Source organism: Sphaeramia orbicularis, chromosome 9, assembly GCF_902148855.1.
Source record: "Sphaeramia orbicularis chromosome 9, fSphaOr1.1, whole genome shotgun sequence".
In the NCBI taxonomy this organism is placed as follows: Eukaryota; Metazoa; Chordata; class Actinopteri; order Kurtiformes; family Apogonidae; genus Sphaeramia; species Sphaeramia orbicularis.
The window spans coordinates 25225424-25248522 of record NC_043965.1 but is presented as its reverse complement, the minus strand read 5'-3'; the positions used below and the strand labels follow the sequence as shown (position 1 = coordinate 25248522).

General features: G+C 38.5%; 1 protein-coding gene across 1 annotated transcript in view; it reads right to left on the bottom strand.

Annotated features, from left to right (window-relative positions):
* The window catches only part of kntc1 (kinetochore associated 1), a 23730-nt gene extending 743 nt beyond the window's left edge, over window positions 1-22987 (bottom strand). Inside the window, exons 1-61 of the mRNA XM_030144584.1 lie at window positions 22747-22987; window positions 22357-22503; window positions 22051-22171; window positions 21817-21932; window positions 21553-21631; window positions 21326-21403; window positions 21208-21242; window positions 21018-21128; window positions 20701-20794; window positions 20407-20459; window positions 20180-20292; window positions 20030-20084; window positions 19843-19941; window positions 19712-19755; window positions 19566-19628; window positions 19401-19476; window positions 19142-19267; window positions 18829-18995; window positions 18634-18745; window positions 18403-18546; window positions 18257-18313; window positions 17978-18049; window positions 17738-17857; window positions 16999-17142; window positions 16822-16917; window positions 16627-16730; window positions 16160-16262; window positions 15943-16077; window positions 15735-15854; window positions 14678-14750; window positions 14535-14602; window positions 14148-14449; window positions 13853-14025; window positions 13645-13745; window positions 13389-13527; window positions 13211-13267; window positions 12902-13068; window positions 12680-12784; window positions 12472-12600; window positions 12003-12119; window positions 11811-11920; window positions 10921-11146; window positions 10718-10807; window positions 10464-10629; window positions 9534-9592; window positions 9225-9441; window positions 8671-8744; window positions 8360-8570; window positions 8076-8188; window positions 7924-7979; window positions 6598-6676; window positions 6390-6514; window positions 6161-6296; window positions 5818-5913; window positions 5305-5361; window positions 5114-5168; window positions 4835-4898; window positions 4361-4490; window positions 4171-4260; window positions 3748-3902; window positions 37-139 (exon numbers count right to left, since the gene is read on the bottom strand). Coding sequence (XP_030000444.1) covers window positions 37-139; window positions 3748-3902; window positions 4171-4260; window positions 4361-4490; window positions 4835-4898; window positions 5114-5168; window positions 5305-5361; window positions 5818-5913; window positions 6161-6296; window positions 6390-6514; window positions 6598-6676; window positions 7924-7979; window positions 8076-8188; window positions 8360-8570; window positions 8671-8744; window positions 9225-9441; window positions 9534-9592; window positions 10464-10629; window positions 10718-10807; window positions 10921-11146; window positions 11811-11920; window positions 12003-12119; window positions 12472-12600; window positions 12680-12784; window positions 12902-13068; window positions 13211-13267; window positions 13389-13527; window positions 13645-13745; window positions 13853-14025; window positions 14148-14449; window positions 14535-14602; window positions 14678-14750; window positions 15735-15854; window positions 15943-16077; window positions 16160-16262; window positions 16627-16730; window positions 16822-16917; window positions 16999-17142; window positions 17738-17857; window positions 17978-18049; window positions 18257-18313; window positions 18403-18546; window positions 18634-18745; window positions 18829-18995; window positions 19142-19267; window positions 19401-19476; window positions 19566-19628; window positions 19712-19755; window positions 19843-19941; window positions 20030-20084; window positions 20180-20292; window positions 20407-20459; window positions 20701-20794; window positions 21018-21128; window positions 21208-21242; window positions 21326-21403; window positions 21553-21631; window positions 21817-21932; window positions 22051-22171; window positions 22357-22494 — 6618 coding nt within the window. The 5' untranslated portion in view covers window positions 22495-22503; window positions 22747-22987. The remainder of the gene's footprint in view (window positions 1-36; window positions 140-3747; window positions 3903-4170; window positions 4261-4360; window positions 4491-4834; window positions 4899-5113; window positions 5169-5304; window positions 5362-5817; window positions 5914-6160; window positions 6297-6389; window positions 6515-6597; window positions 6677-7923; window positions 7980-8075; window positions 8189-8359; window positions 8571-8670; window positions 8745-9224; window positions 9442-9533; window positions 9593-10463; window positions 10630-10717; window positions 10808-10920; window positions 11147-11810; window positions 11921-12002; window positions 12120-12471; window positions 12601-12679; window positions 12785-12901; window positions 13069-13210; window positions 13268-13388; window positions 13528-13644; window positions 13746-13852; window positions 14026-14147; window positions 14450-14534; window positions 14603-14677; window positions 14751-15734; window positions 15855-15942; window positions 16078-16159; window positions 16263-16626; window positions 16731-16821; window positions 16918-16998; window positions 17143-17737; window positions 17858-17977; window positions 18050-18256; window positions 18314-18402; window positions 18547-18633; window positions 18746-18828; window positions 18996-19141; window positions 19268-19400; window positions 19477-19565; window positions 19629-19711; window positions 19756-19842; window positions 19942-20029; window positions 20085-20179; window positions 20293-20406; window positions 20460-20700; window positions 20795-21017; window positions 21129-21207; window positions 21243-21325; window positions 21404-21552; window positions 21632-21816; window positions 21933-22050; window positions 22172-22356; window positions 22504-22746) is intronic.
* Window positions 22988-23099: the final 112 nt, after the last annotated feature.

Here is a 23099-nt window from a genome sequence, read left to right as displayed (position 1 = left end):
CAGACTGGGATACTACTTATATACAAGTCTTTTTACCTTGAGGCAGCTCGCTGAAGTTGAGCCATTTGTCATCGTTTTCCCTCGTTGATGCTCTCTGTGTTTCATGTACTCACGGGCAAGTGAATCTGCATCGTCCTGACTGAAAAGCACATTAATTTGTAATTCTGATGCAAAATCTTTTTCCGTATATTGTGGTAAAGGTCTTAAACATCCTAATGAACATGAAACTTGTCATTTGGACGAACTCACATACCAACATCCACTACAACTGCCACACAGACAAAACATCTCAAAGTATCAGGTATCGCTTTATGACAATTATTATCAGTTCCAATGACCATTGTGTTTTTGTTTGAACAAATTCCTTATTCTTTCTTAAAATGTACATATGTTTTCAATTTTAAGTATGTGGGTCACAGAAGTGTAAGGATTTTTGACAAGCCAAGAATATCTGTGGTAGCTGTTCAAAAATTAATGTTTTGCTCATGTAAATTCACAAGATTTTCATTTTAGTAGTTTTTTTTCTAGGTGAGTTTCCTACAGCCTTAAAAATATCACAATGCATGATTTATTTATCTTAAAATCAATTTCATTATTTTGTCATTTGCATTTCTTTTGAGTTTTTGATCTCATGTCTGTTTTATAAGGTTACAGTCACTTTAAATGTAGCTAACAAACATTTTTCTATATTAAACTGATTTCAACAACACAATTCAAACATACTGCAAATAGATTTGAAAAGAAAATGTAACCGATTTAGACTAATCTCACAACAGCAGTCATGGTCAGATGGTTTCACCACATGACACTGACACATTTAATGCTTTAAAGGAGCTATACAGATCAGATTTATTTATTCCCAAGGAGAAATTTAAAATACTACTACTCTGATATATGCTCTAAAATAAAAGACGATTTGATGTTGAAACTTCTTAAGTTGTAAAGTTATTCCGTGACGCTATTATCATTGCTAAGTTCACCGTTTGTTGATCCATGGTTCAGACTAAAGTGGGACAGTCTTGGTTGAAGGATTCCAAACAGATCTGTAGTGCAGCTACTGACAACAGAAAACAGAGGTGATCGTGTTTTTACTGTGGCTGTTTTCTGTCTAAAAACAGAGCTAAGCTAACAGAGCTCTAATGTCAACTATTGGATGACACAGCATGGGAGGATTATGAGACTGTTATTTGAGTTTTATTTGACTAGTAGTTGACATCAATAATACATGTGTGTATATAACTGAGCATCACATATCTGGGGAGTAATACAGTTTGTGGAGACGTAGCATTAATTTGCGGGTGTTTTTAATGGTAATGGCTGCATTCTGTATGACTTTCCCCTGCTGCTCATAGTTGGACTATCAATACCACTTATAACCATTTTAAATAAAAAGAATTTACAAAATACTGGAAAGAGCCGTTGCAACCGAACTCGAGCAATATCTCCTCTCCAACAAACTGTACGAAACATTTCAATCTGGATTCCATTCTCACCACAGCACTGAAACCGCCCTTCTCAAAGTCACCAATGACTCCTCCTACTCTCCTCTGACTCCGGCTCCCTCACCATTCTCCTTCTCCTCGACCTCAGTGCAGCTTTCGATACTATCAAATACACAATCCTCCTCCGTCGTCTGCATTCCATCGGAATCATTGACTCCGCCCTCTCCTGGTTCACCTCTTACCTGTCCGACAGATTTCATTACATCTCCATCAACAACCACAGATCACACACCACTCCTGTACCACACAGTGTCCCTCAAGGCTCTGTGCTTGGTCCCATTCTCTTCATCCTGTACATGCTTCCGCTCGGTCACATCATCAGTCACCATGGTCTTCACTTTCACTGTTATGCTGACGACACCCAGCTGTACATCTCCACTAAGGCCATCACCCCCGCAATTCTCTCCACCATCACCAACTGCCTCACCGACATAAAAACCTGGATGACCAATAACTTTCTCAAACTCAACAGCAATAAAACTGAAAAAATCTTTTTTGGACCAAAATCCCTTCTCCCTTCCTCCCAGAACTTCTCACTCTCCATAGATGGTCACTCAGTCACCCCCACCCCCCTGGCCAGAAACCTCGGCATCATCATGGACCCCACCCTCTCCTTCAAATCACACATCAGCCATGTCACCAAAACATCCTTCTTTCATCTTCGCAACATTGCACGCCTCCGCCCCACCCTCTCCCCCTCAGCTGCCGAAACACTCATCCACCCTTTCATCACTTCCAGACTAGATTATTGTAATAGCATTCTTTATGGTCTTCCTTCCACTGCCCTCCAAAAATTACAGTATGTTCAGAACTCAGCCACCCGGTTACTCACCCACTCCCGCTCCAGAGATCACATCACACCTGTCCTCCGTCAACTTCACCGGTTCCCTGTTCAACAGCGCATTAACTTCAAGATCCTCCTCGTCACCTACAAAGCTCTACACAACCTTGCCCCCTCTTACTTGACTGATTTACTGCACAGCCAGACTCCTACTCGCCGCCTCTGCTCCGCTGATGCTAACCTTCTCACCTCCATTACCAAGACTAAGTTCCATACCCTGGGTGACAGAGCTTTTGCCATCACCGCCCCAACCCTCTGGAACTCCCTACCCATTCACATCTGGAACTCCGACACACTCACCTCATTCAAAAGCCGACTCAAATCTCACCTCTTCAGATCATCATTCGAAAACTGACTGCCTGTTCCACCTCATCCGCTCTCATCTACCTTCTCTTGTGTGTTTTCTTTTGTCCGTATTCATCTCTGTACTTGTTCTTTGATTGCCATTTAGTATTAACTCCGTATCTGTTGACCCGTTTGATGTGTGTTTGTCCCTTGGCTGTTTACTGTAAAGCGTCTTTGAGTACTTAGAAAACCGCTATATAAAACTGATGTATTATTATTATTATTATTATTATTATTATTATTATTAAATAACTAATGGTTTTAGAAATATGGTATCTTTAATAATTTATTAAATTGTTTCATAGAAAAAAAAAAAAAAAATCAGCTGTGTCCATCTAATATGCAATTTAAATTCCCACCATAATGTCAAACATGTCAAATAGAAAATTATGATAAAACGTGTGTGTTTAGTAGTCATGTGATGTCTACTGTTTGTATGACAAACAGTAGTTTGAACAACAAGAGTGTCCATGTCCTTTTACCTTTCTCTGATAAATGACATAAATAGCATTTTAGTTTCTTAAAACTTCCAAGAATTATTTTAGTAGTTATTTCAACAACTGAAGATGAACTCTTCCATTTTAGCTGCATTGATTGTCTGCTGGGGCGACACAGTGGTGCAGTGGTCAGAAATGTCGCCTCTCAGCAGGAAAGCCCAGGGTTCGATTCCATCACCAAGACCTTTCTGTGTGGAATTTGTGTGTTCTCCCTGCGTTTGTGTGGGTTCTCTCCAGAATTTCCGGCTTCACTCCCACAAATAGGTTAATTGGTAGGTGTGAATGTGAGAGTGATTGGTTGCTGGTCTCTATATGTCAGTCCAATGAACTGGCAACACATTCAGGGTGCACCCTGCCTCCACCCATAGGTAGCTGGGATAGGCTCCATCAACCCTCTCGAGGATAAAGTGGTTCAGAAGATGCCTGACTGACTAATTCGCTGCTGGAGTTTTTTTTCAATGTGCTAACTGTAATATCAGATGAGGTACCTGATGACACTCTGTTGCAATTTTTCCTCATTTGACAGAAGTAAGGAAACTTTTAATTTCCCCCAAATTCTTACCAGTTTTGGCTAACAAGGTAGTCCACCAGGTCCTTGGCGAGGCTGTGCTGCCCCCTCGACACTATGAGCTGCTTCAGATGCTTGAAGTGTTTTGTCTTCAGCAGTTTCTGGTGCTGCCCATGTTGGATGATGAATGTTAATACGGTATCTCTGATCTGTGAGAGCAGAGGCAAGTGTAAAACTGTATCAACACAATTTAAAACCAGTGAACTGGAGACATTATCATACAAGGTCTATGGCATGTTTTCACACTTTGATTATCTTCACACAATCATTTCCTGCTTTTATACTGAGGTTATATTTTTAGAGGATTTCCGTGCATTTGCAAATATACCTGGCAATAACATTTATTAAGATTTTAAATAAAAGTACCTGATATGTTGTTTTACAAATAGGAAAAAGGAGAAGGCAGGTATGTCTCACCTGTGAGGGGATTCCAGCCAGTTCTCCAGTGTTCATAAATTCTTCCACCTGCTCGAGGGCAGTGACTGGATTACAGATGGACAGAAAGCCCTGAAAATGGGACAAACGCGTTGATGGTTAAGACAAATATGATGCCATTAGAGCCTAAAAAGACACAGAGGGTTATTACATGTTCACATAGTGTATCTACCTGTATTTGCTGAGTCTTTTTATTGGCACAGGGGATGAGAAGGAGGGTTCCCAGGGCGAAGGCCGGCAGATTGAATTGTGCAAAGCGATTGGCAATTCCAATTAGGTCAAGATTCAGAACAAAAGGGCACCTTGGGATTAACGACAGGTGACAGGACAGTAGGAATTAACATGAAGAGACTGACAGTTCACATCAGCATTGAACTTTTTATAAACACACTAGACCAACTTTACATCATTACCTTCCTAAAATAAAAAGTATTTGTATTACATATATTGTGAGTATTTGATGATTTAGACAAAAAGTCATTTTTGTCATAAAATTATTATATGAAAGTTACGATATGGATTTTAAAACCTGAAACATAAAGCATAAAAGTACATTGGCTTATAAAAACTTGTTAAATGTGTTATAAAATGCATTGTGAATATATTTATGACCAAGTTTTAAAATGAGCCCAGTGGCAGAACATACTTAAGGAGGAGAACAAATGTCCTGTAGAGTGTAGCCTGTTGATCAGGAGTCAGTGGAAGAGAAGCTGTAAACAGCAAAAAAAGAATCAGTGTATCAAACCTACAAACAAGAGCTTTTATAGACATAGGTCATGGGTTTAACCAACAACTTTTGGTACTCTGTTCAGTTCACACAGACACTCTGCATGTCTTTAATCTAAATTTATAGCTTTGTTATGACCGTCTAATAGATATAAATCAGAATTATATTAACAGAGGTGGAATTCATAAAGGTAGATACCTGAGACAAAAGGTGCCAGTATTGTACTCCTCCATGTTCTGGAGAAACTAGAAATCTGAGGATAAAAGAAGAGAAAAAACACTTGTGTTTATTTTTTTGTGGCAGTAATGGTTGAAATAAATCTTTGTTTGGCCATGTCATTGCACTGAGAGCTTGTGTTTCCTTAACTAAAAGTGATGAATATATATTACCTCCCACAAAGCAGGCACTGCTACCAAAGCATCGAGTACCTTCTGGAGGTGGCTGATCTGAGAAAGGAAAACAAGTACGAGTTTCATTTTTTTATTGAATGAAATTGATCTGAATTTTGTGGTTTATGTGTCCTTAGGGTGTGACTGCTGTGAAACCATGTCAGTCAACCACACCAGCATCCACCTGCAATCCAGGTGCAGCCTTTAGCAGTCTTTATTTTAGTAACACAAATAAAAACACAAAACAGTGAGACAAATTACTCATTTAACAGTGTAAACATATGAGAGGGAAAAAAAGGGCTATTATCACCTTCCTGTGGGTGTCAGATTAGTTTTAAATGTTTCTATACTTGAACAAAAATGTATCTACCTTGAAAGTCCAAGGTGTAGCTGATTTAATAAAACAGACATTTCCCCCATTTTTCTTACCCTTCATTCCTCCCCCCCAGAAAACCCAAAATAAACAAAAAACAAACATCATTTATAATCATTCCACCCTGAGTACATCCTCACCAAGTTGAATCCCAGCAGCTTCTGAAGCAGACTGTTCCACAGCTGAGGGTCATACACCTGGTACTCCAGACACAGATCTGCAATGAGCCGCACAGCCTGAGAAGGCGAGAGAAGGCTTCAGTTCATCTGTATGTAGCTTATTTATACACCAACAGTCTAGAATGTCAGAATTTAACCTGCATAATAACTGCATTTCTGTTCAAATTTTTTTTTCTCATTGCATTTTTAGTCCCCTTTTCATTACAGTGTGACTTTTTGCCCTATAAGGTGCCTTGACCAGACTTATGAAGCTGAAATGAAGAAACTGGTAGGATTTGACACAAAGTTTTCACATAGAGAGTACCTGTGGCTCATGACTGTGGTTCTTCCACAGCCCTTTAACTAAACCCTCTTTTGGAGAACTGAGGAAGGACTGTACTGTGTATGGGATGTTTAAAGCCTCCATCTGAGAGACAAAGATGTAGCACTTCAGGTAATATCTGCATAGGAACATAAAATATACAGTGTTTGAGTTATGCATGTTTTGAAAGTTCAGTTCATTTTAATGTTCAGCTCTTTCCCTGCTTTCTTACTGAATTTTGGTCTTGGGGATCTGTGTGTGCACCTCCAGAGTAGCTGCATCAGTGAGGTGGACAAGACAGAGCAGGGCCCTGGTCCGGTGGCAGAAGGTGAGACGAGGTCCAGAACTGCTGAGGGGCTGCAAGAGCAAACCCAAAACGTTAACCCCCCCTGCATCTAGACCGTTTATCTAATTGTGACTCATTCAAATATATCACATACCCAGGTTTCAGCAGATAGGATGGGGTTTAGGATCGAGACGGCATCTTCCATGGGACACGACTGCAGCATGTACACAACTCTGACAGCAACCAACACATGAAAAGCAGTGAGAAGAAAACACATTTAGGTGAAGGGACCTCAAGTCTTTTTTTTTTTTTTTCTTTTCAAATGGATGTTTTAACACCTAACTTGTCTGGTCAAGAATTTCAGACTATGTATGTAATTTGTAGATGTGAAACCAATACCACACCACAGTGAGGACTAAACAACCGGTCTAAAGTCCAATGAAAAGAGGTGATGTGGGACTGACTGAATTAAACCACTGTTTGGTTTATTTACAGAAATCACACAGGAAGCAGGAAGCTGCTATAAAATGCCATCACCAAAAAAAACAAAAACAGAAAATGGAAAAAGATAAAAATGGCTGAGTGTTAAAAGAGAAAGAAAGAAACTTGACAAAAAAATAAGATGGACTGTAAATATAGCCTTCTGCTAAACAACTATGACTATGAAATGTAATGTATTCAGGATATTTCATATTTCTTTCGCTGGTTCAGGGTTGCCTGTTGCGCCTCACACAGGGAAACTAGAACAAAACTAACGGTGGCAAAATGTTTGTCTCTGCTTTAGATGTTTTAGGTGATAGAATCCAAATTTTGTGCACATTAAATAATTCTGTCACTATCACCTTAAAGCAATCAATCCAGCTTTGTACTACTTGGTAAACAGTACATGCAGCAAATAAACAAAACAGAGTATCTGACATTTAACCCAAAAAAAGGATATCGATTCATATGATAATCCTCCAAATAATCACTTCAGACCCTCAGTGTCAATGTGTGATGTATTTGCCTGCAGAGACCCTGCCCCCTGTGTATATTTTGTATTTTCTCTTCTTTTGCTGTCTAGTCTGTGTTTCTACCTCCAACCAATAACAGCACTGTGCAGAATGTGTTAAACGAAGCTGTTCTTCTCACTTCACTACTCTTAGAGTGACTGCAGTTCTGTGTGAGAGACAAAACTCTGGGTGAAACAGCTGTGAAGATGCCTCTCTTCCTGTCACAGATGCACAGAGCAAGAGAGAAAGAGACAAGAGGAAGCATGTTCTTCAGTTGTATTTCCCTCCTTGAACGTTCCCACTCAGTTCTGTGATAATGTGGGTGAGTCTAAGTGTATATAGTTTTTTTTATTTATTTATGTTTTTTCCTTGCTGTCATTGCTTGCTCTCTCCATTCCCTTTATTGCGTACTCAGTTGCCTTTAAAGAACCTGAGCACAAAGACATAATAAACTTTGAGGGGTTAAAAGTTAAAAGTGAAGCTTTTACCTCATTAAGTCTGGGTCATCCTCAGGGTTACTGACACTTTCAGGATGACCAATTTCCTTAGTTAAAAGGGAAAATTAATACAGCATTATGTATAAAGACTAAAAGGAGATGTATGGAATATTTGATTTGCTCATTGAGTCAGACTGACACACCTTTGCTACGGCAGGCCCTGTTTTGCAGATCCATTTTTCCAGTAGCATGTTACGGATTTTCAGGAGGTCCACATTGCTGATGGCGGCTATTTCTTTAACAACAGCGTGGATGTCTGCTCAGAAGAGAAATGATCAATTTAACGAGTGTCAGCAGTGGTGCTCCAGGTCTAATTTGCACGGGTATATCGAGTATCTCTAGAATAAACTGAGGAGAACCAGAACAGTTACTGTATCATTAAAAGCAGAATGTTCTTTAGGAGTCCATTGTGGTAAATGATGCTCACCAGGATACGTTTGACCTCCTGACTCTCTGAACCGCTGTTCCACACTACTGTGCTCATACAAGGCCACTATGAGCTTGGCCGGCAGCCCGGTCAGTTTCAGATGGACTTGGCTGTTCAGCTGATTTGCTAATAAGATATTCTCAGTTGCTGAGCGTTGGAACTGTAGTTTCAGCTTTGATAAAAATGTTTCCCCCCTGGCTCGTGCTGCCTCCTGATCAGGAACAGATCAGAGAAGATAATAAAACTGAAATACAACAAACTAATTACATACATGTGAGTTGTTTAATATTTGGGAGTATGTAAATAGTGACCTCAAGGTTTGGATCCTTCAGCCATGCATCTCCAAGAGCCAAACAGAACCTAAGGGACTGGGTTTTCTCATAACCTAAAGAATAGAGAAAGAACAAAAATTTAGTGTGTACGTTGCGTGTACATTTCACACTGCTCTTACAGTAGAGAGGTTGAAACTTTTTCACTTGTTTTTAAGAGCAGGCCAATATTGTTGAGATAACAGTCCTGAAGTTAAATATGGCATCCACTGAGCATTTTCACACAGAACTAGATGGTAATTTACCATCTTTCCCCCAAACTGTGACTTTCTTCGTCTCTTTAAATTACTTTTTCGATTGACAGTAAGCATGATTAAGACATGACATATTTCCAGTGGGGTTCAAAAATAATTTACACATATTTTACAATGTCAAATACAATGAGGCTAATCAGGACAGGTGAGACTTTATCTCCCTATTGCAGACCGACTTTGTGGGATTGAGTAAGTATGTTTAAGTGCTAAATCACTGTTTTAATGTGTATGCTCAAAGAATTTCTTTTCAAGGATTTATAAATTGAATATTTGACTCTTGACCTGGTGGCAGCTCCTGGGTGATCCTGTGGGCCGTGGCAGCAGCCCACTCTGGGCTCTGGATGCAGTGGATATACTTCATCATAGTCTTGGCTACTTTGAAAGTCTCATTATTGTAGACATGGCCCTGGCCCTTTTTCCTCTGCTCCAAGATTAGTGGCTTCATCTTCTTCTCAAACACATGGTTTGCAGCTGACATGTATAACTTGTCAAGACAAACCTGGAAAAAGATCCAAGAAGTTGTAACTAACCCGTGTGATGATGAAACATGAATGATAAATACACATCTGTGTGAGGCTACATGTGCTGTACCTTCATCAGTTTACTGATCAGAAGAAGAGTAGGGAATGTCTCCTCACTGAGCTCAGGAGCTGAACAGGGGACAAAACGCAGATTCAACATTAGTTTTTTAGCTTCATTAACAGCATGCCTTTGACAACTTTAGGAGAATGAAGGCTTGACACTTTAATGTGAGAAAAGACAAATTAAATTGCAGTTTAATTCAGTGTTTAAAATACCAGACAACGAAATCAGATACAAGTTTGCCAAGATTAAATTATATAAAAAAGGAGATGGATAAAATACTGATACCAGAATATATCATATTAGTTTCTCTTGGTATCAGAATTTCTATTGAAAATCCAGATGCTCCAAACTAAAGTTGCAACTCATAGTGATTTTCATTATCAGTAAATCTTGATTACTTGTTTGGTTTATAAAAATTAAGAAAATTAGATCCGTGTTTCCAAATCAACCCAAATATATTTAGAATAAAGAAACTACAATGCATTCAAAACATATTCAAACATAAATCTATGCAACTACATAAATCAAAAGTTGATCAAATTGATAGTCAACTAATGGATCATTTGATGCAATTCTACCCTGAAAATATTCCCCTTTTTCATAGACTGCTTTATCTCAGCTGTCAAATAGTGTAACACTAAAAATTTTACTAAACTTGTTTTTGGTTACATAGGTATCATAATATTCATTCGTTCATTCATTCATTCATCTTCTGAACCCGCTTTATCCTCACTAGGGTCATGGGGGTTGCTGGAGCCAGGTACCATAATATGTTGTAGATAATGTTTTGCATTTCATCAAGTATTGTAGATTCACCATTTCATGATACCAGCCTCAGAGGGGGTGACATCTTGAGATAGGACTATATCACAAGTTAATCTGTGATTCTCAACCCCAGTACAGCAGCACTGAAGTAAGAAAACTCCTGTAACTCACAGATAATCCTCCAGTAATGTTTGGTCTGCATTAGCAGATGGAAGGGCAGTCTGCTGTTGGAGAGCTGGTTTGGCAGCAGGTTGTTTTCCAGTAGATATGTGTTCTCTACATCAGAGGGAGCAGAGACTCGCTTGTAGGACTTCAAGTGCTGAAGGAGGCCCATTGCCTGTTATTGAGAAAACACTGGCTGGTAGTCTGCAGGAAGCACTCGGAGGAAAAGGACTTACTGGATTTCAAATGTAGACTTGTTTTACCTGACTAATAGAAAAGGCTGTCACATTCTCATCAGCAGCCTGCATGATCTTCAGCACAACTTCAATCCTCTCATAGTTGTAGGGGCTTAGCTGTATGGTGTAGATATTTTTCACAAAGTTGGTCGAACATCTAAAATTCAGACAATTATTGTGTAAAAGACTCAGTAAAAAAATAACAGTGCTGAAAAATCAGTAGCAGAGACCTTGAATATGGCAGCACAGAGACTGTTGGTGAGCTCGCTGGTGCTGTTTAACATCGGGATGATCTGAAGGACGCGCTCCAGTGCATCTGCATGACTCAGAGGCTGCGTCTCTTCTTGTTCAGTGCCCAGGTACACTGCTTCATATTCACCATCCTCATCTTCTTGGAGAAGCAGTAAAGTGGTGATGTACTGGTTGATCACACTGTCATGGTCAAGACCATAGGTGCTGCAGATGGAAGAACATCTGGATTATTACCACAAAAAATGAAAAAATAACACTGGATACAGAAACAATGTTTAAGTACTGTCTCAAGTTTAGTTAAACAGACTATCGGTAGATCTGACATACAGTGTAGCAGATAAAAATGTAAAGCTTTAATTTGTGTTTGTCTCTTAGAGCTAAACATTTGATGTGTTACATCTAATTGCGGCATGATGTAGTTTTGTTGCAACATTGTGCTAATTTATAGTTTATTAATTTCTTTTCAAAATGATTTATATTTCTAAAAAGCTGTTCATCTGCAAACAGGTACCCAGAAAGACACAAAGACTATACAAAGCTGAAACATACATCCACTAATATGAAAAAATTATTGTGATGGAAAAAAAGATCAAATTTACTAAACATGTATTGAAATATTTACCCGAGAGTGTTAAACTGTAAAAATTCAATCCAACATACTAAAAAAATTATCCTTAACTTTTATGGTGAGATCAGTAGCTATAACCAATATTTTTCATTTCTGTAAGAAGAACATGTTTAGCAGATATGTTCTCAGCTTGCATTTTAAGGAATGCAATGGCAGATTTACTACACATCCCCTGTGCCACATTTAGGGCTTGTGTCATCATTTGCATCTGCTCCATTAATAGCAGAATGAGTGGCCGACCTGCAGTACTGGAGGATGAGATCTGCAGTTATCCTCTTGTTCTTCACCAGAATGGGGATCAAACTCTTCTTCATCCCCTGTTCCTGACGGAACACTGGCTGCATCGATATCTAAAGCAGAGCGGATATGTAAAATGATTCACAACCAAAGGAGATTATGTGAATGCAAATATAGGTCTCATTATCAACCTACCTCTAGTTTGCTGAGTTTGATGCCCCACTCAGCATCAGTTATGACAGAGAGGAACTTCTTTTGTTCCTCACACTCATTGTATAAGCAGCAGAGATCGGCCCCAATCTTAGCCACTGCCTAAAATAACATTGATTATTCTTGTTAAAAATAACAGAAATAAGATTTGCATATTATATAAACAATACTTATATGTATGTTATTGGGAAACTGATTTTGAATTGTGTCTTGTATAGTTTTGAGATCACTAAAGTTGGTATACATAACTTTAACCTGAATACAGCCAATAATAAATTCAGTCCATTGGGTAAAAAGAAATTGTCAGTCTTACTTCTATGGACAGGTTAACCTTAAACATCCTCTTAATCTAACCACGTTCTACATTTTAGGGGGGGGGAAAAAATCCTCCAATTTCTATTTATTAAAAACAAACAACAAATATTGAAAAAAGAACAGTGATGAAATTGCCTACCAAAATTTTGTCATAGTTTTGCCAGGTGTTGTCAATAACCTTCCACAGAATCTTAAAGACCTCTGCTTTGGAGAGGAGCGTGCAGAGGCCGATGGCCAAATCACAATCGACCACCTTCCAGTTGAACACCTGCAGCCCATTCAGAAGGAAATAAGATTTTGAAAAAGTCATTAAATTTGCTCTAACATCTTGTGGTCGTCAGACTGACCTTGTTCAACAGAGCCACAGCAACAGCGTTCACTGATGACATTGTGGTCTTTCGGAGACCATTCAAGCAAATGTTGTACTTCTTAAGTTCTTGTGTATCATAAAGCTGAAAAAAAGAATGAACAGCAATAAAGTAAATATAAAAATTCACAGAATATTTTGCTGAATAAACCTCTAATGCTTATGGACACACATATGGTAATCACAGTGACAGGACCATCACCTTTACACAAAGCTTTATATCCATAACGTTGGATGTGAAGTGTTGCAGGCAGCTGCCATAGGAATTGACAAGCACTCTGAGAGCCAGCTCCAGCTGACTGCACTCCTGTAGCATCTGTAACATGTTGGTCAGGGGATTCAGGAGGGGCTGCAGGTAGTTGGAACCTGCTTGTACATCAGGAAAGACATAGGGTAATCTTTAACAGTTACAACTGTACATGAGTGAGAAAAAGAAAAGTCATTTTAAATACCCACCATCTTCTTTAAATAAAAAAAAAAAAAAAAAAAAAAAAAAAAAAAAAAAACCTACCATCTTCAAAAGAACAGTGTGACAAACAGGAGCAGTCCAGCGGGTAGAGTTTGGTATCTGCATAATTGGGAACCAAATGATAGTGCAGCTGATGAACAGAGTCAGTTGTAGATCTCAAATGAGTGAAAAAATTCTAAATCGACACTGAATAGATGATACATTTGCAGAGTTATCCTACCCCCTGAAACTGGCAGCAAGCAGTTGGTAATTTCATATTGGACTGGGAGTACAGACACCGGGTCCAGAACAATGCAATCCTCATTAAAGACATCCTGAAAACTCCACTTAGAATAGGGATCTTCCTCTGGGGTCAAATCCTGAGATGATGACAAAAACAACACTTTGCACATTTTCCCCTCAACTACAAAATTAAGTGTGACTGTTTTAATTGTCAAAATAATAAACGATTAAACCATGGAAAATAACATGCTGACCTTGGCTATAAAACCATAGTCATCCGACAACTGACACTGATGATAGACGTCCATAGCAATCCGTGTGCATTTGCAAAGTTCTAAACAGTCCAGGAGCAAGTCTGAGAAAATAGATACAAATATTAATGTTTGTGATTTTAAACTTAAAATGATGACTTCTAGGTGTTTAATACCTGTTATTTTCATTGACGTGAAATGTTTTACACACCTGAGTGACACACAGTTATAGCCTGACAGGCCAAACCATGAATGACTGCAGGTAAGTCCATTCCTTCAGGAAGCACCATGGGCACGTCGGCCTCAAGCATCTGGCATAATGTCTTGGCAGCAGTAAACAAAACCTTTCCAGTGCTGGTGTTGTAGTGATGCTCATACAACTCACTGAGGAAAAACAGAAGATTTTTTATCAATCAACCATATTTAAACTATGTGTTAATTATTGATTCCCAGGTTAAATAAAAAAACAAAACAATAGAGGAGTTGAGAAAACAGCACATCCAAACCTGAGGATCTTGAGGGCCTTGTCCACTTTGCCCACTCCCAGAGCTCGCAGGGCCAGGTCAGACCAGAGCTCCTGTTCTGTGCGCTGAAGCTGCCTTCCCAGGCGGCGTAAGCCCGCCTCTGTGGAAATAGTTTTGGTTTTCCCATCAGGATCATTAGCCACAACTGGTACTGCTGCAGATTTGCCCTTAGATGAACGGCGACTGCGTGTGTTTTCGTAGGCAGTGATGTGATGTTCCTGGATCTGTTTACGGATATTTGGATCCTCATAGTTGGATGGAGTGAAGAAAACATCGAAGTCCTCCTGTAGAAACAAAAACAATATGGGTCAAACCACTAACAGAAAAAACAAGCACATCTTCTTAAACCTGCAAGAGATTAAAGCTCACCTGTAAGTGGGCGATTGCCTTAAACATAATGAGGTTGTTCTCAAGCTGTAGGCTTTTCAGTGCATCATCTGCAGAAAACATGAAACATTTAGCACTTTTGGAAGTTCAGATGAATGCTTTTATTTTTCAAATTGGCTACTTACTTTTTTGGATTATTTGCAGGTATTTCAGTGCCTCCACCATCACTTGGGCGATAACCATCTGGTGTTTTTTGTGCTATTGAAAACAAATATTGATATTAAAATACATAAAATGACTACGCTTCAAAAATACTGAAGATGGTGATTAATAAATATGGACATGAAGCTGTTTAATGTTTATCTGATAAAAAAGGAGTCCAAAGTTAGTGTGGCATTCATATTTTGCACCAGGGCCTATTGTTTATGTAACTGTAATTTTCCCTTGCAGGGAATAATTACATTTTGGGACAAAGTGATGTAAATGGTTGCAGTAGTCAATTTACTATCAATTGCTCCTTTACTTAACCCAAGTAGCACCTGGCACAGAGAGCAGATGGTAGAAGAGGGAGAATTTTCTCCACTTGTGTTAATTTATTTGGAATGACAGAGGAAGCCGTTATCAGAACACTTCAGCTACTTAACAGTCCACTTTTCCTGATCATTACTAGAAAAAAAAAGAATACATTTATAACTTTAACAAATATCAAGGAGGCTTAACAAGTAGAGCAGAGGTTAATAAACGCTTACTTCCACGTAACTGTTGAAAAGCAATGTGTCATACTTAAGATACACTAAAAACACTGACATGAAATCTTTAGGTTAATGAGATTCAAGTCATTTCCAAGTGTCATGCTGACAGCATACAATGTTTCTCTGTATTACTGATATTTGACAGATGTTTTATTAAGACTAAAAGCCTACCAACCATAGAGAATACATAGATCTACTTGTCAGGTTATGGAAAGCGAAGGCCAGAATTTAGTACTTTGTCACCTACTCTGGTTTTCTGGATCAAAGTAAGTAAGTGTGAATAATTCTGTTGATCAGTAGCAGGATTGTAATTCCCCTCCTTGCTGCTATCCATTATCATTATGAAAGTCACCTGTGCTATGTGAAAGAACAGCAACCTCCAAGCTGCAGCTACACTCTGAAAATGGCAAGTTTTGATGTCACAGATACCTGAGCTAAGTTTTAAATACTAGTAAATCAGTACATTTTATTTGTGCTTTCTCCTTCTCACCTCCTCAGATATGTGGTCTTTGTCCTCCAGCTGCAGCCGAGCCCAGGATGTGAGGCGTTCAATCACACACTCGGCTTCTGCAATGGATAGTTTCTTCAGGATAGTCATGCACTCCTCAGTCTGTAAGCAGCACAGAAAACAATCTACTATAATGAGGAATTTATCAAAAGATCCTAACTTCGAAGTAAACAATTTCCTATTTCTATACCTTGCTTTGACTTATCAGTTGAATGAGATACAAGTAATTTATCTGTGAGGTTGGAAGTTTATAGGCCTCAGCTAATGTAAGGGAGTCCTCTAAAGACATCGGCAAGTTTTGCTTCAGAATGTATCGAATCAGCATCTGAGAAAAAAAATGGAGAACATGTCTCAGATGGGACAGCAGATGTCGAGACATATACATCATTAATCAAACCAAACTGTACCATGATTTGAGTGCTGCTAGAGAGATTCAAGTTGCGGATCCCGTATCCCCTCAGAAGTTTCCTGATCTCCATCAGACGGTAGCTTTCCTTTAAAAGCTCTTGTCTGGTGAATAAATCAGGTGGATACTGTTAATGTTAGCTTGCACTGTTTTTATTTATGCTGCCGTTTTAAGGTGAGGACAGTGAAAGATGGGTATCACCACTGAATTCTTGAATTAATTAAAATCTCATTTTACAGGGAAAAAGATATACCAAGAAAACGGCTGTAAAGCTCTATAAGGAGCCCTGTAATATGGTGAATTAGTTAAAATATTCATGCTGCTTGGAGAATTTCCTGATGTACGTTTTAGTCAACATGACCAACAAATGGCAGTAAGGATTTTGATTATCAATATCAGATAATTCACACAAAGAAGAATTTGAATCAGAAAATCATTTTCAAACCCAGCCCTGGAACGGAAACATACTTTGGTCCATCCATCTCTAGGTACTGCTGAACAAGCTTCTCCACCACGTTACTCCATGGCACAACAGCCTTCTGCATGATCTCAAGCACCGCATCCACCATCAGCTGGCAGAAAACAAAACAGTACATGTTTTCACTCGACTCCACTTTAACATATTCTCACGAGTTGCAATATATTGATGTTACAAAATCTTACATCAGTATCGCTCATGCAGTTTAATACAGCCACCGCTTTGGCTTCCCATTCTGTGAACAGCGTTGTAGTCTGAGAGCTGCAGCGCTCAAGCAGGTCCTTTTGAAGAAACAGCAACTATGATGCACTGGTAAAATCAAATGTTTGTTTGTCAGTGGGTTAACAGCGTAGGTCTTTTACCTTGATGTACTGTAGAAGCAGCTCATCAAAAGGAACGTTGTGCTCCTCGGCATACGGCAAGATGCTCTTCTCCACTGCGGCAGAAATCAGCTCAGGGGCTGGCACTTTGTCCAGCATGAAGAATGCCACACTCCGCACACTCCCCTGGTGAAGAAACAAAGGAAATGAATTATTACAGTAATACTGTAACAGCAATGCAACAACTGACCACAAGTGATCACCTTTCTTAAAATGCATGATATCCTCATATACAAGTGTATTATCATATCATAAAATCCAATTAGAAGCAAAGCCATAGTATATACAGTGTATAGGTACTTAAAAGGAAGGCTTCTTCCAGTTTTTTTTTTTTAATAAAATGGTTTCTGCAAGTTTTAACATGTTAAATTTAAGGTGTTTTACAAACTTTGTGTAAAATCTATAACCCGTTTCAAATCATTCTCTTATTAATATGGACTTACATTGTTGCAATGAGTCCAGACTTTGGTGATGTTTTCAATGTAGATACAGAACAATCATTTTAGACTACTTAACAGGCCTGGTGAAACCCAGAAACTATTTAATTACTTGTCAACAACTACATTCCTATTAGAATGTGACCTCAGTTCTCTACTGACATCTATTGGTATAAATTAGCAAAACTCAAGCCTGAATCTAAATTTGATTATAAAAGGAAAACCTGATAATTTCCCGGTATGCTCATACAATATTTATCATCTTTACGCTGAAACAGGCTAACCTTTTCAAAGACTGACAGTGAGAGTCTACAGTTGTATTTCTGGTGGAGGTCCAGCAGTTGACTGAGGTTGGACACCAGAGACTTGAGGTTTTCCACTTCCTCTGCACCATAATTATCATCCTTGAAAAAAGAAATAAAAAATCACAACTCATGACAATGTGCTTAGAATTAGATTGCAGTTTATCCTTACAGATCATCACCCCTCTAGACATAGCAAATATAAAAAAGTGGTTAACTCACGGATTTCATCCATGTCTGAAAGGATGGCAGTCCAAGTACTGCCAAGTTCAACCCATTCTGAGGCCAGGAGCCCTAAACATTGCATTACAATCAAGATGATTTTTCCAAGTAAGATAGCTAATTCAGACATTAAGACCTCAAACAACTAACCATACTAAACAACTGACAAAAACTAGTTAGATGCATAATTACTACCCCACTGTGATGATCAAAATGATAAATGTAGTGTTTTCAAAAGTCTTGTTTCATTTAACATGAGGTTGCAATTTTTTTGTTTACCTTCTCAGTTAACTCCAGATTCCTCGCCCTCTGCTCTAGCCATCTTGCCAGGTTTTTCTGTGGGAACATTAAAGAGTACTTTAGTGAAAAATCATACAACCATATGCTAAAGATGACAACATTTCATCACTAAGAATGTGTCCTACCTGTCCTCTTGGGAACACTCTCCTCACAAAAGGGACAAAAACTGTCTTAAACCAAGGACAGAGTTCTTGGGATGGCAGGTCCTGTGGGATGACACTGAGCACATCTTCAAGCCTGCTTTCATCAAACTCTCCTGCTATCTGCCCCTGTCACAAAAGGCAGCAATGAACACCATGGGACCCTCACACGATACCTCTGTACACTGTTCTTCAAAAGACTTATTTTATGTTTACCTCATGTCTGAGCCAAAGAAGTTGTGCACTCTTCAAATCTCCTTCTCCAAGGTGGGTCAAAATGTCTCCCAAATCATCAGTACTGTTAAGAAACTCAATCCAGGCAATACCACTGTGGATGAGAGTAACATTGGTAACATGCGAGTATTTTATGATACAGAGTAAAGTAATAGCAACATAAGATGCCCAATTTACTTGAAATTTTCTGAGCCGTGCAGGCTGCAAAATGTGGCCAGTCTGGCTAAGGCCTCTTGGATTTGTAAGGATGAGTATCGTGTGGCAGCATGGTTAAGCATCTTCTCTGCAGTCTCAAAGGTTGGCCACGGCGCCTTCAGGCAGTACTCCACAACATACTGCTCATCCTGGACAATAAACAAAAGACAAAATTGATAATAGTTTGAAATAGCTTGTTTCAGCTAGCTTATAAATGCATGCTTCAGCTATTTCAACAAAAGTAAAATGGGATAACGCTAAATAATCAACAAATCCAGTTATGTGTTTGACTCACAGTGATCTTTGTCAGGTTGGTTTTAGCCTCTTCCACAAGTTCAGACCATACCTCTTGTCCATACCCACTCACTGATGCAGAGGCCAGCTGCTCTAGCACAAAGTCAAGCTTCACCTTGTAAACAAGCTGAGTAAAAATTGAAAAATAAATTGTATGTAAATGTAATTCTTAAGTTAATTACTCCTAACATTATGGCTTTTCTGCTAGAAAATCTCCATGACAGCTAAAAACAAAAAATAAATCAGACACACAAACTTACTTCTAAATCCAGCTCAAATGTGATGGCAAACTTTTCAGCCTCTTCAAACATGTGCTTATGAAGAAGTCTGCTAAGCCTGGGAAGAGTGAAAAGTCAAGAACATCAGATTTTGCTATATCTAATGAGCTATGGCTACATAAACTGGAATTGACATGCATGAGCTACCTATTCTCAGGTAAAGCCTCTGTGAAGCATCTCACAACAACAGAAGATACTGGCTTTCCTCTGCTAGAAATGAAGAATTAGACAGACGTTTCAAAAGAATTTCCATACTAAGTAATTGCTGAATACATATCTCAGTCACATCTTACCTTTCTGGGTTCTCACAAATCCCCTCGACTAAATAAAATGTATCCTGAAATCAGCCAAAATTGATTGATTAAAATACAGCAACAACACATATATACACGTCATGTGAGTTTAATTAATATTAACAGTTTACCATGTTTATTTTTGTCTGAACGAGGCAAGAGACTGAAGAGACATCCACAGAATAGCAAACAGTCATTGAGGGCAGAAATCGTATTTGCAGAGAATTTATCTGAAATATAATTTTAAAATCACCAGGTAAGAACAAGACTGGAGATCATGCTGTTTTACAATTTCTTCAAAAGGAACGGTACTGCTACCTGGCTGTTGTCCTGCTTTATCAGGGTAATCATCTTAATGTTGCTGCTGTCTTGGCTACAACACAAACAATATTATTTCAAACACTTGTTTAATGAGGCTCACCTCTCTGTGTATTCATACCTACAATATGTTTTAACATTAATACATACGGCACCATGGAGGTAGAGCCACATTCTGTGGTGAGTTCAAAATCATGAATGGCAAAATGTGGCCAACAGTGAATCATCACAAAGAGATGCAGGTCCCAGAGACTCAACAAATCCTGCAAATACAGAACAAAAGGAAGAACACAAGAAAATCCATATTTCAGTGTCAAAGACTCAACATTCACATGTACGACATATGAAACAGATAATGGTGATATCATTGAACTCACCTCAGTGTCAAGGATGTATACAAGATTTTCAAGTATCACCATCTTTCTCACACCTGAAAAGTATAAAGTAAGTTACATTCATGTCAAAGCACGAATACAACACACTCAAAGGGCCACTTTTACAGATTAATTAACTTCAATGTATCTATTAAAATACAATAACCAAAACATGAATCTGTGCACTCACATTAATGATTGATATTTTAAATAGCACATGTAAATTATTATTTTTATTGTGCATTTTACATATTATTCATGAACATTGTTTGACCGTATATAAAAATAAAGGCTCACCAGGGATTAAGCTGTTGTCGACAGAGTGAGCAAGACACATCTTGCCCTGCTGTGGGTTCATAGTCCAGTCCATCAAAACATTCTCTTTGTCCCCCTGTGAGGTTTATTTTATAATAATCACATCATGAGATCAAATGTAATTATAACTAAACATATAAGCAATCACAACCATTTCTAGAAAGATTTAATTTACACAATTACATTTATATTTTTCAATTTAATACTTTTTCTCTATTTCATGGCTGTATTTATGTGTAGTGCAGGGTACTGTGGGTAAAATAAGTATGGTAAATAAAATGTCTCTCACAGATACTTACGCCGATCATTAAGTGGACTTCATTGCCCAGACTGAATGTCACTGCTGTGCTGCATCCTTCATCATGATATTCTGTAGTAGAGCAAAAGTCTATCTTGATGAGAGACTGGAGCTGAAACAAGAAAACAAGGTTATATTTCTACGGAATAAAAAATGCTGTTCTACTGGAAAGAAACCTGCTTTAAAAGTACCTCTTTTAAAGCTCCCAAATCCATTTTTTCAATGGCTGTACAAAAGGGAAGAAGAAATCTGTAATTAAATGTGCAGATCAACTAAACTTTATGTCTACTACACATTATATTTTAATACCTGTTTCGATCTTTGCCAAAGCAAGGTTTGTAATATGGAAAAACCCATCCTTTATGAGTAGAAATGCATGGTACATCCCTGAAACAAACATCAAATTGACAACACATTATTCAGGTATCACAAGCATATAACACAGCATAGTATGCTTGTGTATATGTACACAACATGCAGAGAAATTCACATTTCCACTACTTTTTTGAGTTCTGCAACTGTTATATTTATTTTACCTGAAGACGCCTTATCATCTTCTATGATGAGATAATGATATGTTTTCTTATTTCCACTAGTTGGTTTCTCAACCAAAGCCTGCAAACACAGAAAAGTACTCAACAAATTAATCTACTTTAAATGATTACAAAATCTTTTTAGGGCTGTAATCTTAAGAGTAACCAAAAACAGAAAACTAAAACTGTATTCTAAGGCTGCATCTCTAATACTCTGAGGTCTATGAAAGGCTGGAAGATACGAAAAAAATAAGCTAACAATCATACCTTGGTGAGAAGGATTCTCTTGTGTGGGACATAGATCAAATGAAGGTTTCCATTTCTTTCACAGACCACCAAAAACTGTCCATTCAAGCACACATCAACTGCATCCACATCAGTGTCTACAAAGTAAACGTGGCATTAATGTTAACTATTTTATGTGAAATATATGATTGGTTGTGGGTCAAACAAAGCAACATGCAGTGACATCAGATTAAAACCTGAAAAGGAGTTATTTACCAAAGTGAAGGAGTAACAGGATAGTCTGATAACTCTGGTCAAACAGTATAACAGTCTTGTCAGCAACAACAATGCTCCAATTTGAGCCACTGGAGGAGGACAGATGGAGATCTGTCTGCACCTACAAGAATCAACATCAGCACTGGTTAGATTAGTGGTCCAAAATCAGGGATCTTCTGTTGGAGCTGAAGTTAATATAATTTTAAGTAAACAGTAAGAGGGATGAACACTACTACCAGGAAGATAACTGTGTATTTCATGAAGAGGCAACAAGACAAGAACTGGTAGGAGAACATGTAACATTACCTCACAGGCTGCAGAGATTTTGACCAGTGTGTCAACCTGGTACAAGCCAGTGCCATTCTCCTCCCCGGACACACTACCGAAGCGGACAGTATTTGTGTCCTCGTTGGTCAAAAGTTCAACATCACTCCACGCAGCCATTTTGGGGCGCTGATGTACAAACAAGTAATTCGTCTTAATGCAAGAGAATTAAAACATGAAATAACTAGCTGGGTTGTGCCACCAATCAGCTACACTAGCTAACATCACAGTTACCGTCTAACGTCACTTTACTGCTACAAAACACATTTGAAATATGAACCATTAAAAGCTAAATCTAAAATCACTAGCGGCGTATAACCTACATACAGCTGTTAGTTTTCCTCTGCTTTAATATAACTGCTAGTAACTCACCAAGTTTCTAAAACCACTGAACTACAAGACGACCATCACAACTCAACGCCATTAGCTTTAGAATTGGCGGGTTACCGTATTGTCAAAAGGGGAAAAATATCCTCAGATTTGCCTTCTAGGTGCAATGTTTCCCCCGGGTACAAAAGTCAGTTCCTGCTTAGATTGTTTGGTAGAAAATTACTCAACTTTAGTCTGTTATCACGTTTTTTTCGTATCCATCGTATATGTAAAGCTTTATTTTCGACAACGTATAAGCGTACATATGAGATATACAACGTGTGAGTGCTGCCTGAAAGGTAAAAAATGGGTAAATAATAACCCATATTTCTCTTTGTACGTTGCCAGGTCTGATG